The 16,907-nt window shown below is 38.2% G+C and overlaps 1 protein-coding gene across 24 annotated transcripts in view; it reads right to left on the bottom strand.

Annotated features, from left to right (window-relative positions):
* The window catches only part of INPP4A (inositol polyphosphate-4-phosphatase type I A), a 122,865-nt gene that overhangs the window by 21,135 nt on the left and 84,823 nt on the right, over positions 1 to 16,907 (bottom strand). For 14 of the 24 annotated variants that reach the window (XM_050332247.1, XM_050332246.1, XM_050332250.1 and 11 more), the window contains 8 exons: positions 14,486 to 14,616; positions 14,023 to 14,127; positions 13,148 to 13,256; positions 11,474 to 11,491; positions 8,705 to 8,888; positions 6,965 to 7,183; positions 5,681 to 5,819; positions 2,790 to 2,822 (listed from right to left, as the gene is read on the bottom strand). In XM_050332247.1, coding sequence (XP_050188204.1) covers positions 2,790 to 2,822; positions 5,681 to 5,819; positions 6,965 to 7,183; positions 8,705 to 8,888; positions 11,474 to 11,491; positions 13,148 to 13,256; positions 14,023 to 14,127; positions 14,486 to 14,616 — 938 coding nt within the window. The remainder of the gene's footprint in view (positions 1 to 2,789; positions 2,823 to 5,680; positions 5,820 to 6,964; positions 7,184 to 8,704; positions 8,889 to 11,473; positions 11,492 to 13,147; positions 13,257 to 14,022; positions 14,128 to 14,485; positions 14,617 to 16,907) is intronic. The other 10 variants (XM_050332251.1, XM_050332237.1, XM_050332244.1 and 7 more) reach the window with 4 other exon arrangements.

Genomic DNA, 16,907 nt, shown 5'->3' on the forward strand with positions numbered 1-16,907 from the left:
AACATTTCTTTGATAACCAGCCAAAGAGGGGGACTCATGAAGTCTACTAACAGAAACATAATTTACAAGATTAACAAAACTATCCTTTTGGCTTTTGTTCTACGCTGGAGAGAGATAACCTCCTAAACTACTCATAGGGGAAGTTATTTGGCTCTGTTCCATTGCCATAAAAAAGCAGGAAACATCAAAAGAACAGGCAAGGAATTACAGCTTGTCTTTTATAAAGCATTTTCTCTCAAAATTAGTCAGATGTCAGCATGGCCCTGTCATCACTTAGAAAGCAAAATAGAGATGATACTAACAGTGTTTAAGAGCTTTTCTATAAGCAAATGAGAATGACAAGAAGAACTGAAAATATCTTTCAGCACATCATCATCATCTCATTGCCTGGATGTACATATATGTTTGTAGTTACTAACTCAGAGGAGATTTAAAACTGTAGTGTGTCTGGCACCACTTCCTTTGAAAGATATGTTTACCTATGGTAATTACAAAGTACACAAAGTATGGTGAAGATAAAGCAATTGTTAACATGTTTTTTTTCTCCCAGCACTCATATTCAATGCAGGGGCTCATCTGGGGTAATAAGTAAAAATCCTATGTGCTGTGTACTCTCTTGGTTTAAAATTTTAGCCATGAAAAAGCTAAACCCTTGTCAATCTGCAAAAATCTAAAAGCTTTTTTCCTCCTACTTCACCTGTGTTCTTTTAATTTTTTAGTCAATGGTAGTTGCTATTAACAGTAAACAGGAATAAAAGTAATTTCACTCCCAGGCTCAAATCAGATCGGAACATTTCACTCTCAGTATTTCAATAATTGTGAAAGAATTATTAAGAAAGCTGAGTGTTCAGCTTTCACCAGGATTCTCCTATCCTTCTCTCTTCCCCTTGTTAATTTTCCTAACAGAACTTTATTACTAAAAGTGTATTTTCTATCAAATCAATCAATGGCACCTTCAAACAGCACAAGGTTCTAATTCTAATATGAACTCTACTCTGGGCTCTGCTGTTACGTTCTGTGAGATGATCCTTCAAAAACTATTATGGACTCCACTGAGTAGATCATAGATAAGATGATTTGACATAGGGCCTGAAACAATGGAGATGCAACAAGTTGTTATAGATATACAACAGCCAGAGATCTAGTCCAAGCTAGCTGTTGGTAGGTCTGGGACACAAATCCTGGTTTTTAATCAGAGGTTTCTAGGTCATGTTGTAAGTTACTCTGTTTAAAAACTGGCACTGCACAAAACATCGGCATGCCTGTCATTTGCTTTAAACACTTTATGTTGTACAGAACAGACAAATCCTGCAGTCTCCACTCAGTCAACTGCAGCTGAATTCTGGCTGTTAAATAAGGGTCAGACTTGGTCCTGTAAGTTTTTGCTATTTTTCTTATGATTGCTGCTGACCAAAGTCATACCTTAAAATATATTTTCAAATGTGGCATTTTGAAGGAAGGGGCAAAGGGGTGGGGGTGAGGGAAGGAGGGAAGAGAAGAGAGAGAGAGAAAAATTTTTGCCTTTTTCCCCCTAAGGGGAAATATTTCTCTTATACAGAGAATATTTCTCTTATACAGAGAAATAAAATAATATTAAAACAGCTGTCCTCCAGAGACTTGAAAAGATATTTTTAGTCTTTTCATATTAAAAAAAAAGTATCCATAAATCAAAGTACCAGGCACCCACAGTTGCCCTTTATCTAGGTCAAGGCTGGAATGACTCATGATCTCTAAAAATGAGACTTACAAAGTAAATGGTAGTTACTTATCCCTAATCTAGTAAAGTTTAATCAGCAACCCACCTAAATAGGCACTTAAGAGCTTCATTATACATTGCAGCTCCAGCCACTTAAGTTCAATATGCATGTTTGGGTGTATGTGGGTATCAAGTTGGGGTGACCTGACTGTATTTGTGCACCACATTCATATTTTCTAAAGGGATGTTCCAAGAATTAAAAACTCGTGGAGTCTTTTATTGATTAAAAGTATTTTCCCAGTGATAGAAGGAAACAGGGTGAGTAGCTGAGAAGAATTTCAATATATTTTGTGAAAATGAAAATCGTAACTGCACTGAAGCTTTATTTCCCTTTGGTTACACTAAACCCAGGAGCCCACACTGTAACAGTTCAAAGACTGAATCTTAACTGAACTCAGATTAAACTACTCTCAAATAGAAGAAACAACAGACATCTATCTGGGAGAGAGCGGAATTGAAAAGGCATAATATTCAGACCTTGTAAATGTGTATGGAAGTACAAGGACAGAAGAAAGAAGGTTAACAGTGGGACGAGACACCTAAATTTTGTATTCTGAAACATTAGACTTGCAATGCCCAACACTGCTTGGTGTGTACCCACATCAGTGATTTTCCATCAGCCTTTTTGACTGCTCCATGTTCTGCTCAAGTTCTCATTCAGAAAGGCCAGCTCAACAGCACATATGAAAGGGTGCGCCTGAAATGTCTGAGATTCCAGACTTCCACAGATTTCAGTGACATTTGGAACAGGACTCAAACCATTGTCACCTACATCCATCTGCTAAAACACATCAACTAGGAAAACCAAAGAGGCCATGAACAAGTGCTCTCACATACCTGGACGTGAGAAGTTAACATATGCCCCCTGTACTCTTAGGAAATAATAACTTCTCAACAGCTGAGGTAACTCACGTGGTGTTACAGAGCATTACCATTTCAGAATGGTCAGTCTTAACAGCAAGGCACTTGTTCAGTTAACTGTGAAGAAACCCCTGCAATTTTCAGAAGAAGCAGAAGCCATGAATGCACATACCTGCGCCAGATTCTTCCGGAGTGGGGCTGCAATCTGCACAGAAATGGAGGGGCAACATGCATGATTAAGGAGCAGCAACACAGTCTAAATATAAGCAACTCAAATGCTCAATGCCAGGGTTCTCAAACACTTTCACTGAGTGAAGAGGAGCTCAGCAGAAATACTCGGTTGCCTGCAGGCACCAAGAGCATGGGCTGTCTCCTCCACTGGTCCATCGTTTCTGATCAGAGGATCACCTAGATGGGGACTTGGAGGAAAGCCAGTACCTGCAAGCTCGCTGTGGATTACCTGTCAATCTCCAGTGATCCACAGGGCACAATTTGAGAACCACTGGTTTACTGCAATTATAGAAAAAGCTGGCAGTAAGGCTGCTAAACAGAAGAGCAGAAGACTAGCAGTAAGTTCAATGCACTTAACAGAAAAGGACATTAAGGCACCCACATTGCAAGAGTAATAAAGAAACTGTACTTTGCTACCTTAGTCAAAATTCTGTTACACAATTTCTGAGATAGTTAACACAAGCAATAGATTGTATATTAACAGCTGAAACCTCACTGGTGAAGCCTGTGAGTATTCCACACTCACTTCAGTGGGAGGATCAAACTGTCCAACTACCCCTGCAGTAAGCAGGGACATCTTCCACTAGATAGGTTGCTCACACCCTTATCCAATCTGACTTTGAATGTTTGCAGGGATGGGGCATCTGACACCTCTCTGGGCAACTGGTGCCAGTGTTTTGCCATCCTCATCGTAAAAGAAAGTTATTTCTTATAACTAGTCTAAATCAACCCTCCTTTAGTTTAAAACCATTTATCAGGTTAGGTTTGGAGTCAAGGAGAATAACTCAATGGAAAAATTCCCAGTGATTTTTTTTTTTCATAGTATTGAACCTGTTCCTCCATCAAAAATACTGAGCATTAATTAGGAACTACATCTGATGAGAATGTGATCAAGTACTCAGATTGCTCATTAAGACTTATGAACAATATTTGCACCAGATAGATACCTAAGAAACAGGATTCCCTCTTTGGGGATTTTTTAAGTTAAATTCACTCAACATTGGTTGACAGTCAGACTTCAGAGATTCCTAACAATTAGGCAGCACTGGGAAATGGCAGCAAGTTCCTTAGCCTTAAAACGGGCTACACTTCTTGATTTAATGTTTCTGTCGCAGATTCTGTCAATTAAATAGAAAGATTTTTTTGCCTGTTTTGGATGAACAGAAGGGAAAGGTTAAAGAAATTCTTTGCATAACAAAACCTTTGGTAGGTACATGCAGCCAATTCCACTTTCATACAGTCTAAGTGTCAAGACTCAGAGTAGAATTAAAATATCCACTGAAAATGAAAGAAAATTATTGTTCTAAGATGTTTTCACCATCAAATTCTCTTAGAAAAAGCTTCTGATATCACCCATCACAGATTATTCCTATTCTTTTTAATATTTAAATTTAAAATCCACAACTTTTAATCACTGACATGAACATTAAAGGTTATTTATTAAACTTTCACGTAAATACATATAAAACTTTATATAAACTAACGAGCAAATAAAAACATTTACAGGTATCAAACTGGTAGAAAAATTTAGTCAAAGATTGACTGAAAGAACCTGAAAGAATCTGAAAGAACCAACTCTCCTATTCCTTTATAATACACAAATATGTCAGTATAATCTAGAAAAAATGGTCTTCTAAGAGACTAAACAAACTATATGTATCATGTACAAAGCTACAAAAAATATATTAATATTTATTTTAACTTCCTTTTTGCTTTCTTTTTCTTAAGGTACTGCCTTGCACTGCAACACTAACAATGGGATGGACATGAAGTCACATTCACACATAAGGGACAAAGGGCCATCAAACGATAAGACAGAACAGGAAAAGGAAATGAAAACACAAATCAATCTTTCTAAAGCTTTACTTTGCCCACCTGCTCTATTAAGTGCCCAAATCATAGAGATCACATGTAAAGAATTTGAGAATAAGTCAAACAAATATATAAGTAGATTAAATAATTACGAAATTTAATGCACAGCTGCAAAAATGTCAATCTAAATTGATAAAGACATTTTTCATTCACATGTTCACCACCTTATGCTGGGTTCAATCCAGCACCCACTTTTAGCTCAAATTTAGATTGGTTTATTCCACTGAGAGCTTGCACTGCCAATTCCTACCTTCCAGCTACAAGAAGTCTAAATAATCGAGTGCCTCAGCAACACAGCTCTTGACAATTTTCGTTAAAATTTTCTTTGAAATCCAGTAAGTTAATCTAAATTCAACTCAATCTAATGGGACTACTTGGCTTCCTCCCATGCTTTGGCAGCCCAGCTGGGACCATCACTTCTGCAGTAGGGCCTGCACTTCTCTCATGTTCTATTTATCTTTTAAAGAGGTTCACTGTAATAAGTTTTGATTGCTGCAAAGAAGCTGAAGCCAACAGGAAAGCTGCTAGAGGTGGTGTTTGACATGTGCTAACCCAAACAGCTGTTTTACCAGCTTAGAACACCCGGAGTGAAAACCAAATGCCACGGTCATCAATGGATTTGGCAATGATTTCACTGAGACCACTTACGTGAAAATAAGTAATGGGCTTAGCGCGCCCAGCACACCGAGAGCCCTTTCTGCCTGACATCACTGCTTAACACCACCACTGAACTAAAAACACATGGAGGGATGTAAGGGAGGCTTAGGAATTATGCCAGCGCACAGGAGGAGAGCAGCAGTGAGAAGCAGAGTCTGGCATACGCACTTGTCTTTCTGAGGGAATGGCATGCACAGGATGGTGTGGATGAAGATGGTGGAGAGGATGATGAAGGTGGTGAGGAGGATGAGGTCTCATTTAAATCTTCTGGATTTATCCAGTAGGCACGAGTGTCCCGATTACCTTTCTTACTAGTACTGCTGACGTCACACTGGAAAACATCTTCACAGCTGTCACTTTGCAAGCGCTCCTTCTGGAGAAGTTTGTCCACTCTCTGTATAATACACTCCAGGCTTTTGTCGACATTCAACCAAACTTTCTCCTTAAAAGAAAACATTTCCTTCTCCATTTAAAAAGAAAAGAGACATTGGGTAACAAATCCCTTGCCAGTATATTTCCTCCCGTGATTCTAGTCACAATTCCTCTGAAAATTTCCTCTGGCCTATCATGGTTACCCCTGTGCACACACAAATTATGGATACATAATGCATACCAGCATGCCTACAGTATGTAGTGACATGACTTATGTGCTAAATTGAGAAGCTATTTTCTAAGTTAATTTGCCAAACAATTTTAAGTGCCTCTTCCTGCAATGTTATTCCAATTTCCAACTGGCACTATTGTTTATTCTTGAAATTCGTGTTTGACGTAATAATTGTATACAATCACACATCTTTTTTTCTATATAACTCAGTGAACAACAGATAAAATTACTGTATTATAATACTGTCTAAATAACTGAATTAGCTTTATTTGTATCTCATTATTGTGACTTTGACTGTAAGTCAAAGTATGCCAAAATAATTGAAACTAGCAAGGAACTATTTCCAAAATGAATTGGATCTTTTAAAAAATTGGTATTTAGGAATATTCATAATTGTTTTAATTAATCCTAACTATTTGTGAGATTTAATTAATTTCTGTTTATATTTCACAGTGATAGAATTTACACAGTCCAACTCTCATTTTGATTGGCAGGGTGGTAAGGAAACCATTTGAATACTTTGTGCAAATAGTTTTAAAATGCTGTTCATAATCAGAACAGTGAGAGACTGCACGTTCTAAATAGTTAGACGAGAATAAAAATAGGAAGGCTGACTTGTATAGCTAACACACAAAATACACCTTATTTTGGAGAAGTGCAAAAGCCCGTTGTAGTATGTGGTCAGTTTTTTACTTTAAAAGCTATTTACTTTCCCTTGGAACTGATCTCAAAGAAGCTATGCACCCGCTGTAACAATTTCTGCTGTTTTAGGAGACCCAGAAATATTTATTGAGGCCTGTTCATATTCCCATGCCAAGGAGTAACTGAGCATAGGATAGAGGCAACTTTTTTCCTAATTGACCAGTCTCCTAAATACTGATCCTATGTATATCTGGCGAGCAGCTACAGAGCTTGTCAAAAAAGAACACAGAAAACACAAGTAAGAAGAAGAAAGTATTCATCACTCCACTAAGGAAACATACCCATTCCTCTTCATGCCAATCCACCTGCAGAGAAGATCGGCTATTTCTTCCTGTCCATCTGGCCACAAGTGTATCTTGATCATTCCTCAGCATGACTTGTTCCCCTTCTCCAGAGGTTGGAGATGCTTTTGAAGCTATATAGTCTGGCCTTGCAGCATTCAGTCCATGTATTGAATTTGCCAACAGCTTGCAGTCACACACTGTGACAAGTTGCCGGGTCTAAAAAGCAATAAAACAGTCACATTTCAAAAACCTTTTATTATTCCATAAACAATTTATACTGTATTTTTTCACAGAAAGAAAAAAATGACTAGTATTCTGTAAAAGAAACTATTGCTTTATGGCACTTTTAGAAAAATTTTACAGAATGTCCTTAAAACACAGAATAGGATCCCAAAACACAAATGGTGCATTTTCAAAGTGTGTATTACTACATTAGCCTTGCAATTGTTGAAAATTTCACTAAGGAATGTGCAGTTTGCCTTTATTTGCACTTCACTCTCCATTTGATGAAAGCTTAGAACAACGTGCAGACACATGTCCAGTGTCTGGGCACTGGTACAGGTTCCACAGGGAATGGTCACAGCACCAAGCCTGACAGAGTTCAAGACAAATTTGGACAATACTCTTGGGCACGTGGTGTGACTCTTGGGGTGTCCTGCACAGGGCTGGGAGTTAGACTTGGTGACCCTGATGGGTCCCTTCCAACTCAGTATATTCTATGATTATATGATTTTTATACCCCATTCAAGAGTTGCCACACCAGAGAGACCAAGCTTCACTTCCATCATCGCATCTGGAATCATAACAACACCTAAGAAGAGGGCTGAAGGTAAACCCACTAATTAATGCAACCTGTTCCCTATCTTATTTAGTGGTGGTGTATTAAAGAATTTCTATAAATTATATGAATATGAAAACTATGTGGCTTGTGTGTCTATTAAAAAAAACAACAAACAAGACTTTACTACATTATATATACACATTATCCAGCTGTAGAAAATCCCACAGATCAGTTATACCCACCACTGTACTCAGAGTGAATAAATAATACATTCACATGAGGTCACATTATTTTTTGCATTCTACAAAGTTGCATGTATATCACCTCCACCAGGACAATTTATGGTAAGCTGACTGGCCACTGCTGCTGTTTGCAACCTTCAGATCCGCCTCAAGGACAGAAGGGGTCAGTAAAACTGTATTTGGGGTTTTTCTCCCTGTAAGATTGTGTTCAGCTCTGGGTCCAGTCTGGTTTTTGTTAGCACACATCAAGAAATAACTGGTTTACATCTCTATAATTTGAGCAAAGGCTGTGTCATCATTATTCCTTATTTCACCAGTGGAAAAATACAGAATTGTTTCACTAACTTTTGCACAGTTGCTGCTGCTTGACAGATGACTCAGAGCATTAAAACATCCCAGGTGGTTATGGAGAAAAGGATATAAAAGAAAGTGAAGAATGCACATTACTGGAATATGATGAATGAATAGAGAGAATCGGAGGACATTGCTCTCCACTGCACTCTCAAGAGGAGGTGAAGGCAAGAGTGTGAAAAGTAGGAGACAGACTAAACAAAAGCAGGAAATTTTAAAGGTTGATCTCACTTTTTTTCTTTAGGACTGTACATGTTACAACACGCTACTGAACAAGGCAAAATAGATATTTTAAGAAATCCTACTAAAGACAGAAAAAAAAAATAAACTGTGCTTCAGTGGGGAAATGAATTACTCTCCTACCTTGTCTGCCAGGATAGCAAGTGTTCTTTCAAGGCCATTAGCTGATCTATCCTTGGCAGCTCTTGAGAGCCTTTCTGCATAGTAACTGACTTGCGTTTTCAGGGTGTTGATTTGTGCAATAATTTCCTTTGCTCTAACAATGTCCTGTGGGATGTATATTATAGACTGGGAACTTGTTGAAGTGCTGAAAAAGAAAGACTGATTTTAGGGGGAGAATTGATCTAAAGGTATGCATATTACAGTGGCATGCTGGGGAATTAATGGCAGACAACAAAAGTTTACCTAAGCTAGCGATTAACAGTGAAAGGCCAGTGGGCAATTGCACAGCAGGAACATGATCCTAGAGCCTTCTCTGCCTTTACTGAAAGCATTCAGATGCAGATTTACTAATCATTTATGCCAAGGGGATGTGGGCAGAGTTTGTATATCAGAGGGACAGTTTTGCTGAGGAGAATATGGGTGACAGATTTTGCCATCAGATACAGAACCACTGTTTGCAGAGACAGGTTGCCCCCTTCTCCCTCTCCTTACTACACAGATACTTCACTAAGGTCTGGTTTACAAACCTGTTTTATCACATAGCTAATAGCACCATGAAAAGAAAATTTGCATTCCTTCTAACAGAGAAATGCCATGAGATCCATAGTGCAAACACTGTGGTATTAAAAAAAAATCCTAGTATATACTTTCCTCTATTGCAGGCCTAAATCAAATTACACCAGTAAAAGCAATTTTATGATATGTAAAAAACCAAAGTGTATCTTCAGGCTAATCCAAGGACACTGTCCTTGGTCTAGCTTCTGCTTGCACACACTTAATATACTAAACTAGGGACATGATACAACTCTCCCCATTGTAAACTCATCTGTGACAATATCAAGCAGTATCAAGTTTTAGCCTTTTACAAACAGTAAGGAAAATAAACTATACCAGTAAAACATGTCTTTATATTGGGATACTGCAGCTCCACTAAGACTGCTTACTTGGCAGTGGAGAATAGTTTATGTCCTTTTACGTTTAGATGTCTACAGAAGTTGCTTATCCAGTACAAGACAGATGTTCTGTAACTACTGGAGAGAGAACAGCACTTCCAAAGGGTGATTTAATCCTACCTGAGAAAAGCCATTCACAAAAGCTGCCTTTCAGCTTAGAAAATTACTTTAGGCTGAAACTGTGCTCTTAGTTATTTAGAACCAACTGATCACTATACTCCCTTTGTCAAGCAATATGTTGGCTTTTTTCTTCTCAATAGGAAAGGTATCCAAAGACCAGGTCTTTACATCAGCTCCAGCTGTGACAAGTGCGATGCCCATTCACAACGTGGCATCAAGCCTGAGGTGACACCAATTGTATATTATCTTAATTTTATTTTTCCCCACTCATGAATGGCTTCAGCATAGTAACAGCATGGAAGAACCTACTGTTTGCACCAATCTCAGCACTGTTCAATGGACAGGGCCATGCTGAGAGACTACACAGAGAGGCGTTTCTTTTCCAGGCACAGTTACTACAGATCACGGCCTCCAAGAAGTGTGAATTCCTCTGCTACCCTTAGAGCAATGCCATTAAATTCTGCAGCGTATCTGTGAGGTAAGACAGGAGGATTGCGTGGGGCATGCTTTAAAATCATGCCAAAAACCCAATTCTTGTCCCTTAACTGATATTAAGGCAAGGGCGGACCTTAATGCCAGTATCTGTCTGATCTCCATCACAAAAAGAAAGATGAGGGATTTGTTTCCAAAGGATGTAGTGCAGAAGTGATTCTTGAAAGAGTTTCCTTGTTTGTGCTTTGGTCACCCACCTGAGTGGAGCAGAGAACAACCACTCCCCAAAACTGCTGTGCAATACAGCAAATTAAGTCTCAGCTTTTAGGACTTTCTCTGTACATGATTTGTGTTCTCTAGTGACCAGTGATTTTAGTGACAATTCCTCTGAGCAATTTCTTTCCACAACAGCATGGTTAACATGCATAAAGACACATTTGGCAGGAAGGGTCATGCAGCATATTAAGATTTGATTAAAGTTACTATATTTTTAATCACAGACACTTGCTGAGATGATTGTGAGAAAAAATTATGGTGTAAAGTTCACATATACTTACTTTCCAACCTGCAATTGCTTTTTCAAATGAACAGCTTTCATTGTACTATATCAGTAAACTGTAACACTGACTTAAATTCTCAGTGAATTAGGGGTTCAACCTTAATATGAGTCATTTAGAGCAGAACTTCTGCCTTGTTGAACCATCAAGTAATGTTTCCTTTTCACAGCAGTGAATACCCCAACACTGAGAAAAATAAACAGAAGTTAAGTGAAAATGTTTAAATGAAGACATGGATTATAGAAATATAAACCATGCCCAATCTATCACTGCTGAGATTTAAAAATACATAGAGTTATCTTAATTATCTTCCACCTCTGGCAGAAAGCTTATCGTTCCAGGCAGTTTTCACTGGAAGTAACAAAGAAAAAAATATAAAATCCTTATGTTCTGATTTTCAGCTTTCTAACTTCTTATGACCAGAGAGAGCCAGGAAGCTAGCTGTTCATTACAAACAAACATTGCAGATGAAATGAAATTAATTCACACATCATGTTCTACAAAGCAGCTACAATTACTTAGAGCACGATTAGGGATGCCATGATGCATGACATTAAAGAGCCCTGCACACTTCAAAACACAGCAGATCTTTGCCAAAGAAAAGAAAAATAAAACAACCCAAACAACAGAAACCCTCTCTATAGAAGCCTCAGAAACAGAAAACTCACCAACACTCCTCATAACTGCTACAAAAACAAAAACCAAAATAAAATTAGCAGATTGTTAGCAAATATCAAAAGCAGAAACAAAACAAAGTATGTTTGGGGAAATAACTTATTTGAATCATTCTTTCAACAAGGCGGGTACATAAAGATTAAACTCGTAAGCGAAAAAACACAGATTGCCAGATGCCCATGTGTTGTTTGGGGGAAATGATGTGAATGCACCAAGCACAGTTATGCCAATGAAAGGAGGAGGAGTTGAATGTAACAATGAAACTGAGGAGATGGATCTCAGTTCTACTACATTGGCTTTTATGATAACATGGAAGCATTTAAAACGAAAGTTACTCTTCAAACGTTGAACCTGCAGTTTTCATGGACCCAGAAGAAATAGTTCTGAAAAGCTTAGAGGAAAAGTATTGGATAGAAATTAAGGTCTCTAATCAGCTTAATTATTGGGTGAAGGGGAACAAAGAAACAAAAAAGCTGTGGGGTATATTACAAGAGTATATATTACAAGAGTAAGGACCACTTCAGTGGCTAGGATGACAGGAGGTGGTTATTTCAGAAAGCAATAGTGGTATCAAAAGAACAGAAAGGGTGAGCCTAGCATACCAGTGTTTCCAGGTTTACAGTTTCCTCCATTCCTATCCCAGTGCGCACTCTGGAAGCTTGGAATAGACTACATTAGGCCTATTTTTGCACCAATCCTTTTATCAGTACGTATCTGGCTGATGTTCACAGGATGCTGTTACTCACTTCTCTACTGCCAAAATTACTTCTGCAGTTCGCAGAGCCTGGTTCCCACGTCCCTGCCTCCTGCTATCAGCTCCAAATCCTACTAATCCTTTCTTCGGAAGGGCATGATCAAGGTCTCCCTTCTGAAGCTACAGTGACTCCTTGTCCTGCTGCTCTCATAAAGCAGACCCATACATCAATATCTCTTCCTTGAGAGATGGAGTGGGTGCCATGTGTGTTCCTCCCTTTAGCATATGTGACCTTCCCAATTCCTGCATCTTCCTCTAGTACATACGGCTGTACTTCCAGAGAGGTCACTGAAGTCCCTGAAGACAGGACTGTGGAGGTCAAGTATCCTGCTTGTAGAACAGAGGTCAGATTCAGAAGCCTAATCTGTGCATAAAACTTTAGGCAAAGCAGAAAGGCCTCAAGCAATAGTCCCAGAACTAAACCCACTTTGTCAACAAGGAATTTACCAATTAGACACAGCTGTTTCCTACTAAAGAGAGCTCAGGAACATGACCTTGAAATTATGAGAGAGGTGAATGTCTACTGAAAATAATGGGTTGAAAGCACGATGTAGTGCAGCTGAGGAGGTTCTACAGATAAATGTTCTAATCCACAACTAGGCAGAGCCCAAACCCAGCACCTAAAAATAGCTAAACTAAATGAATCAACAATTACTCAGGAAAATTAAAGACTTCATAAAAAGACTATTGGAAAGGGCCCATTGGTAAACAAATAAATACAGTAATATAAAGGGGAAACTGTTTTCCCTCTTCTTCAGAAAAAAAAACCAAATTGAAAAATCTTCATATTTTATACTAGAACTATTAAATGAAATGCAAGAAAAACATAGAATGGAGTGATTTTCCAAATCACTGATAATGGAACAGAAGGAAAAGGCACAATAACACCAGACAAAACAATATTTCTACTTACTGTTTCTTTGCCTCTTCAAATTTATGCAGTTTCTTCCGCAAGCCACCTGATTTAAAGCCTTGACAATGAGCTGCTGGTGCTCCTATGGTGACTATGTCGTAGTTCTGATCTGGGATGGACAAAAACAACTTACAAATGAAAGCTTGTCATCTTTAATGTGGTTCAACAACTGTGGAAGTTCAAAAACTACTCTTAAAATAATTTCTGGAAAACTTTGTGCCAGTGTTTTGAAGAACATAGAAAACTGAATTGTTCTAGAGGCCCTAGAAATCCATCAAGTACCTTTTGAAGTGAAAGACCAATACGTGAACACAGGTCTCCTTGTTTCTTAACCTAGAAGACTCCCAGTGAAAAAGAAGTCTTGAACATTGGTCTCTACACAAAACCTGTCATTACTGTAATCCCTCACATGGGAAAACTGTGTGCCCACAGTTAGTGGGAATTACTGGTAAAAGAAGGGAAAACCTAGGTTACTAATGAAGAAACAAGTTTGATGTGAAAACACACATGTGATTTTGCATAACCATATATAATCGTTAATAGAGAGAGAAAGCTCACCAGCTTAACAACAAACAACAGTCAGAACCTTTGCTATTCTGCTACAATAAAAAATGGAAGGGACACAGCATCTTAACCAAATCCTAGTACAAAGGCTAACTTGTGCCACCTAGGGCACAGTTAACTCCAGAACGTAGTTTTGCCACCTGCAGAATTCTAATATTTATACTTACACTTCTTCTTCTGAAAAGAGATTTGGACTCTGAGGCTAGTACAGCATTTTGTAGAAACTTGGCTGTATGGTTGAGGATGGAAATAAAAAAAACTTAAAGAAAAGTAACAGGATAAGTTGAAGAAGGAGAGAAAGAAACAAATACCTGATCCTCCATCATCCTGGACTCTCATTCTCTGTATATGTAAATTCGTAGGAACAAATTCCAATTTTTTATCAGCTTTCAAGCTACTGGCTTTAAATGAAGGACCTGAGAAATGCAGGAGAAAAGTAAGGACAAAACCCTCTCCTTGTGCCTACACTAAAACATTCAAGAAGCTTCATTCATTATCTGCTATGTGCTGAAAAGCAGAGAAAATTTAAAAAATACTGAAACAAATTCTTCCTATTACTGTTCATGCTTGTTCTCTACTTTCAGGGTAAGATAAGAGAATGGAGCAGATGAATATTGCCAGATAATCAGCAAACTCACAATAAATGTTAATAAAGACAAGAAATACAATAATAGCATTTCTTACTTATCAAACTAAAACATTCTGGGTTCCCAATTTCAGAGAAACACTACCAAACCTGTTCGAGAAGAATCACGTTATTATGAAAAAATTCACCTTTATACTGGTGCAGGTCAGTTAGATTTTCCTGATAAGTTAAAATAATTGTTTGGTACTGAGTAACTATTTGTCGGCGAAGGCTTTCCCAACAAGGAGACAGTTCTCCTAATTCCTCTAGTTCACAAACCCTAGGGAAAAAAAAAAAAAAAGAAGAAGAAAGAGAGGTGTTTATGTCCATAGTCCACTTGACCGAGAATGAGTTTCACATTGTATCAATGGAGCATCATCCTCAGCAGACACACTCCAAATTTACTGTGATGTAACCTATACACCAGACTGGGAATGCTCCCAAACGTACAACCTGAAGCACAGCTGTTGAGCTCTACTCCAAGGTACATTGGTTCCACACAGGCAAAATACACTGTTACTTCTAGAGGCCTTAGGTGTTGGTCAAAAGCAAAGCTTCCCACTTTTCTCTAAGAACTTTCAAACTACATGAGGATTTGCAAATTATGGGAACTGTCATCATGACTTGGGACAATGAGGACCTTTTAAGGCCACTCCACTGAATTGTGGTGGCTCTTAAACTAAATTAGAACCGTGGCAGAGGTTAGGTGGGATGTTAGCACCTAACTGATGGTAGGTACAAGGTGTATCTGCGTTGGCTGTGTATCTACACAACAGTTTGCAAGACCAGGGAAGGTCTAAGAAGTGTAAGCATTAATAAGGGTTTGGAGAGACAAAAGATGAATCAACAAAACCTTCACCTGAGATTCAGGATTTTGGCACTCAAGTTTCCCTGTAGGCAGAATAATGGATGACTGGACATGAGCAGGAAAAACCCTGGCTTTCCCCTTGCACCCTGACTGCTAAGTTTTCCATCATACACGGCAATCCTGAATTACATACTGTTCCCCAATGGTGTTGCTGAGAAAATACTAAGTGTATTTCATGTCATGTTTGTATTACTGTCTTCTTGAATTAAGATATTAATTGGAATAAAGGAAGAAGGGGAAAAGTAAACAAGTCAACACCAGACACAATTCAACAGTACCTTACCCCAGAAAGGACAGAACAATCAAAAGGATCCAGCAGTTTACAAAATATTCCCCACCCCAGGTAGATGTTTTCTTTCAAAGAGTTCTGGCCCAGAAGAGTTTTAGTAAGAGACAGCAGTTGTGATTATCCAAGGACATTTTATAGGTCTCCAGGATGTTAAGACAGAAGCAGCTGTGCTTGTGTAGCTGCCTGTCATTCCTCTGGCCTGCAGCACAGAGAATGGAGCTCAGCCAATTGTGAGAGATCCTATGAATACAAAGTGTGTTTGTGCAAATCACTGAGGGTCACCTCAATTGAGCAGAGAGAAGGAAGTCTTTCTGGGTAATTACACAAAAGCAGTACTTACCTTTAACCCACACAATTCAGAGTGTACTAAGTGGTTCTAACAATCACGTGGGTTGTTATTAACCCATAGCTGTATACAACAGGCACCCACCGATCTCTGTATGATTTTAGCAAGAGCCTCTGAACAGTCACATTTCGTGGCTAAGGCCTAAACAAACTCCCCTGCCTACAGTCTTACAGAAAGCCACATCTTTTCCTTCATTCACCCTAAATTCTCCTCTACTTGTCTTCAAATCCTTCAATTACATCCACATAGATAAGCTTGGCAACTCTTCATATTGTTAAGGTTGTACCTCCTAATGAATAGGTATTTTTAAACCTACTGTGAGAAAAGCTGCAGAGAAACAAAGATATAAAATAAAAATCAAATAAACCGTATCTAAATGTGCAATGGCATATCCCTAGGCTGCTCAAGCAAGGTTGTAGAAGGACAGTTGGACAAGATACATTCATTCTCTAGAATCTAAGTGCATGTCACTAAAAACCAAAACTCAACAGCAAAAAAAAAAAAAATTAGTTTTCCCATGCATTACAACAAGTCTCTGTCATCTTCCTGTGAGAGTTTATAATTTTCACAAAATACGAAAATACCTGAAATGAATGGATTAACCCATGATTTTCTTTCAAAATATTCTAAAAGAACTAAAATGTCTTAATATACAATAATGAGAGCACTACATAGTTTTAATTCAGGTCATGTTTAGTTGGGTCTCTAGGAGTGGATTCAAACACAGTCAAAATAAAAGCTCAACAGTAAAAATTACAGCTAAAATTCCTTAACATTCCAATCTTGGCCTTTATAAAGAATACACAAACCATTAGATTTGCAAACCACAGCCTACAAATGTAGGGAAGTAGAAGTCATAAATGAATATGTTGCCTGGAAGAGAGTTAATTGCTTCAAAAAAAAGAAAATTCATAATGAACCTACAAAATGCTTAACAGATTTCCTTCTCCCTCCCACCTCCTAAAATGAGACAATGTCATTACTGTCTTACAGTGTCTTACTTTACTTGCTTTTATTCTGTTCTCCTTCAAAGCGATTTGGATTTTTCTTCTCTGCTATTCTAATTAC

The sequence above is a fragment of the Myiozetetes cayanensis genome, unplaced genomic scaffold, assembly GCF_022539395.1.
Source record: "Myiozetetes cayanensis isolate MyiCay16 unplaced genomic scaffold, myiCay2020 scf5-8, whole genome shotgun sequence".
Classification (NCBI taxonomy): Eukaryota; Metazoa; Chordata; class Aves; order Passeriformes; family Tyrannidae; genus Myiozetetes; species Myiozetetes cayanensis.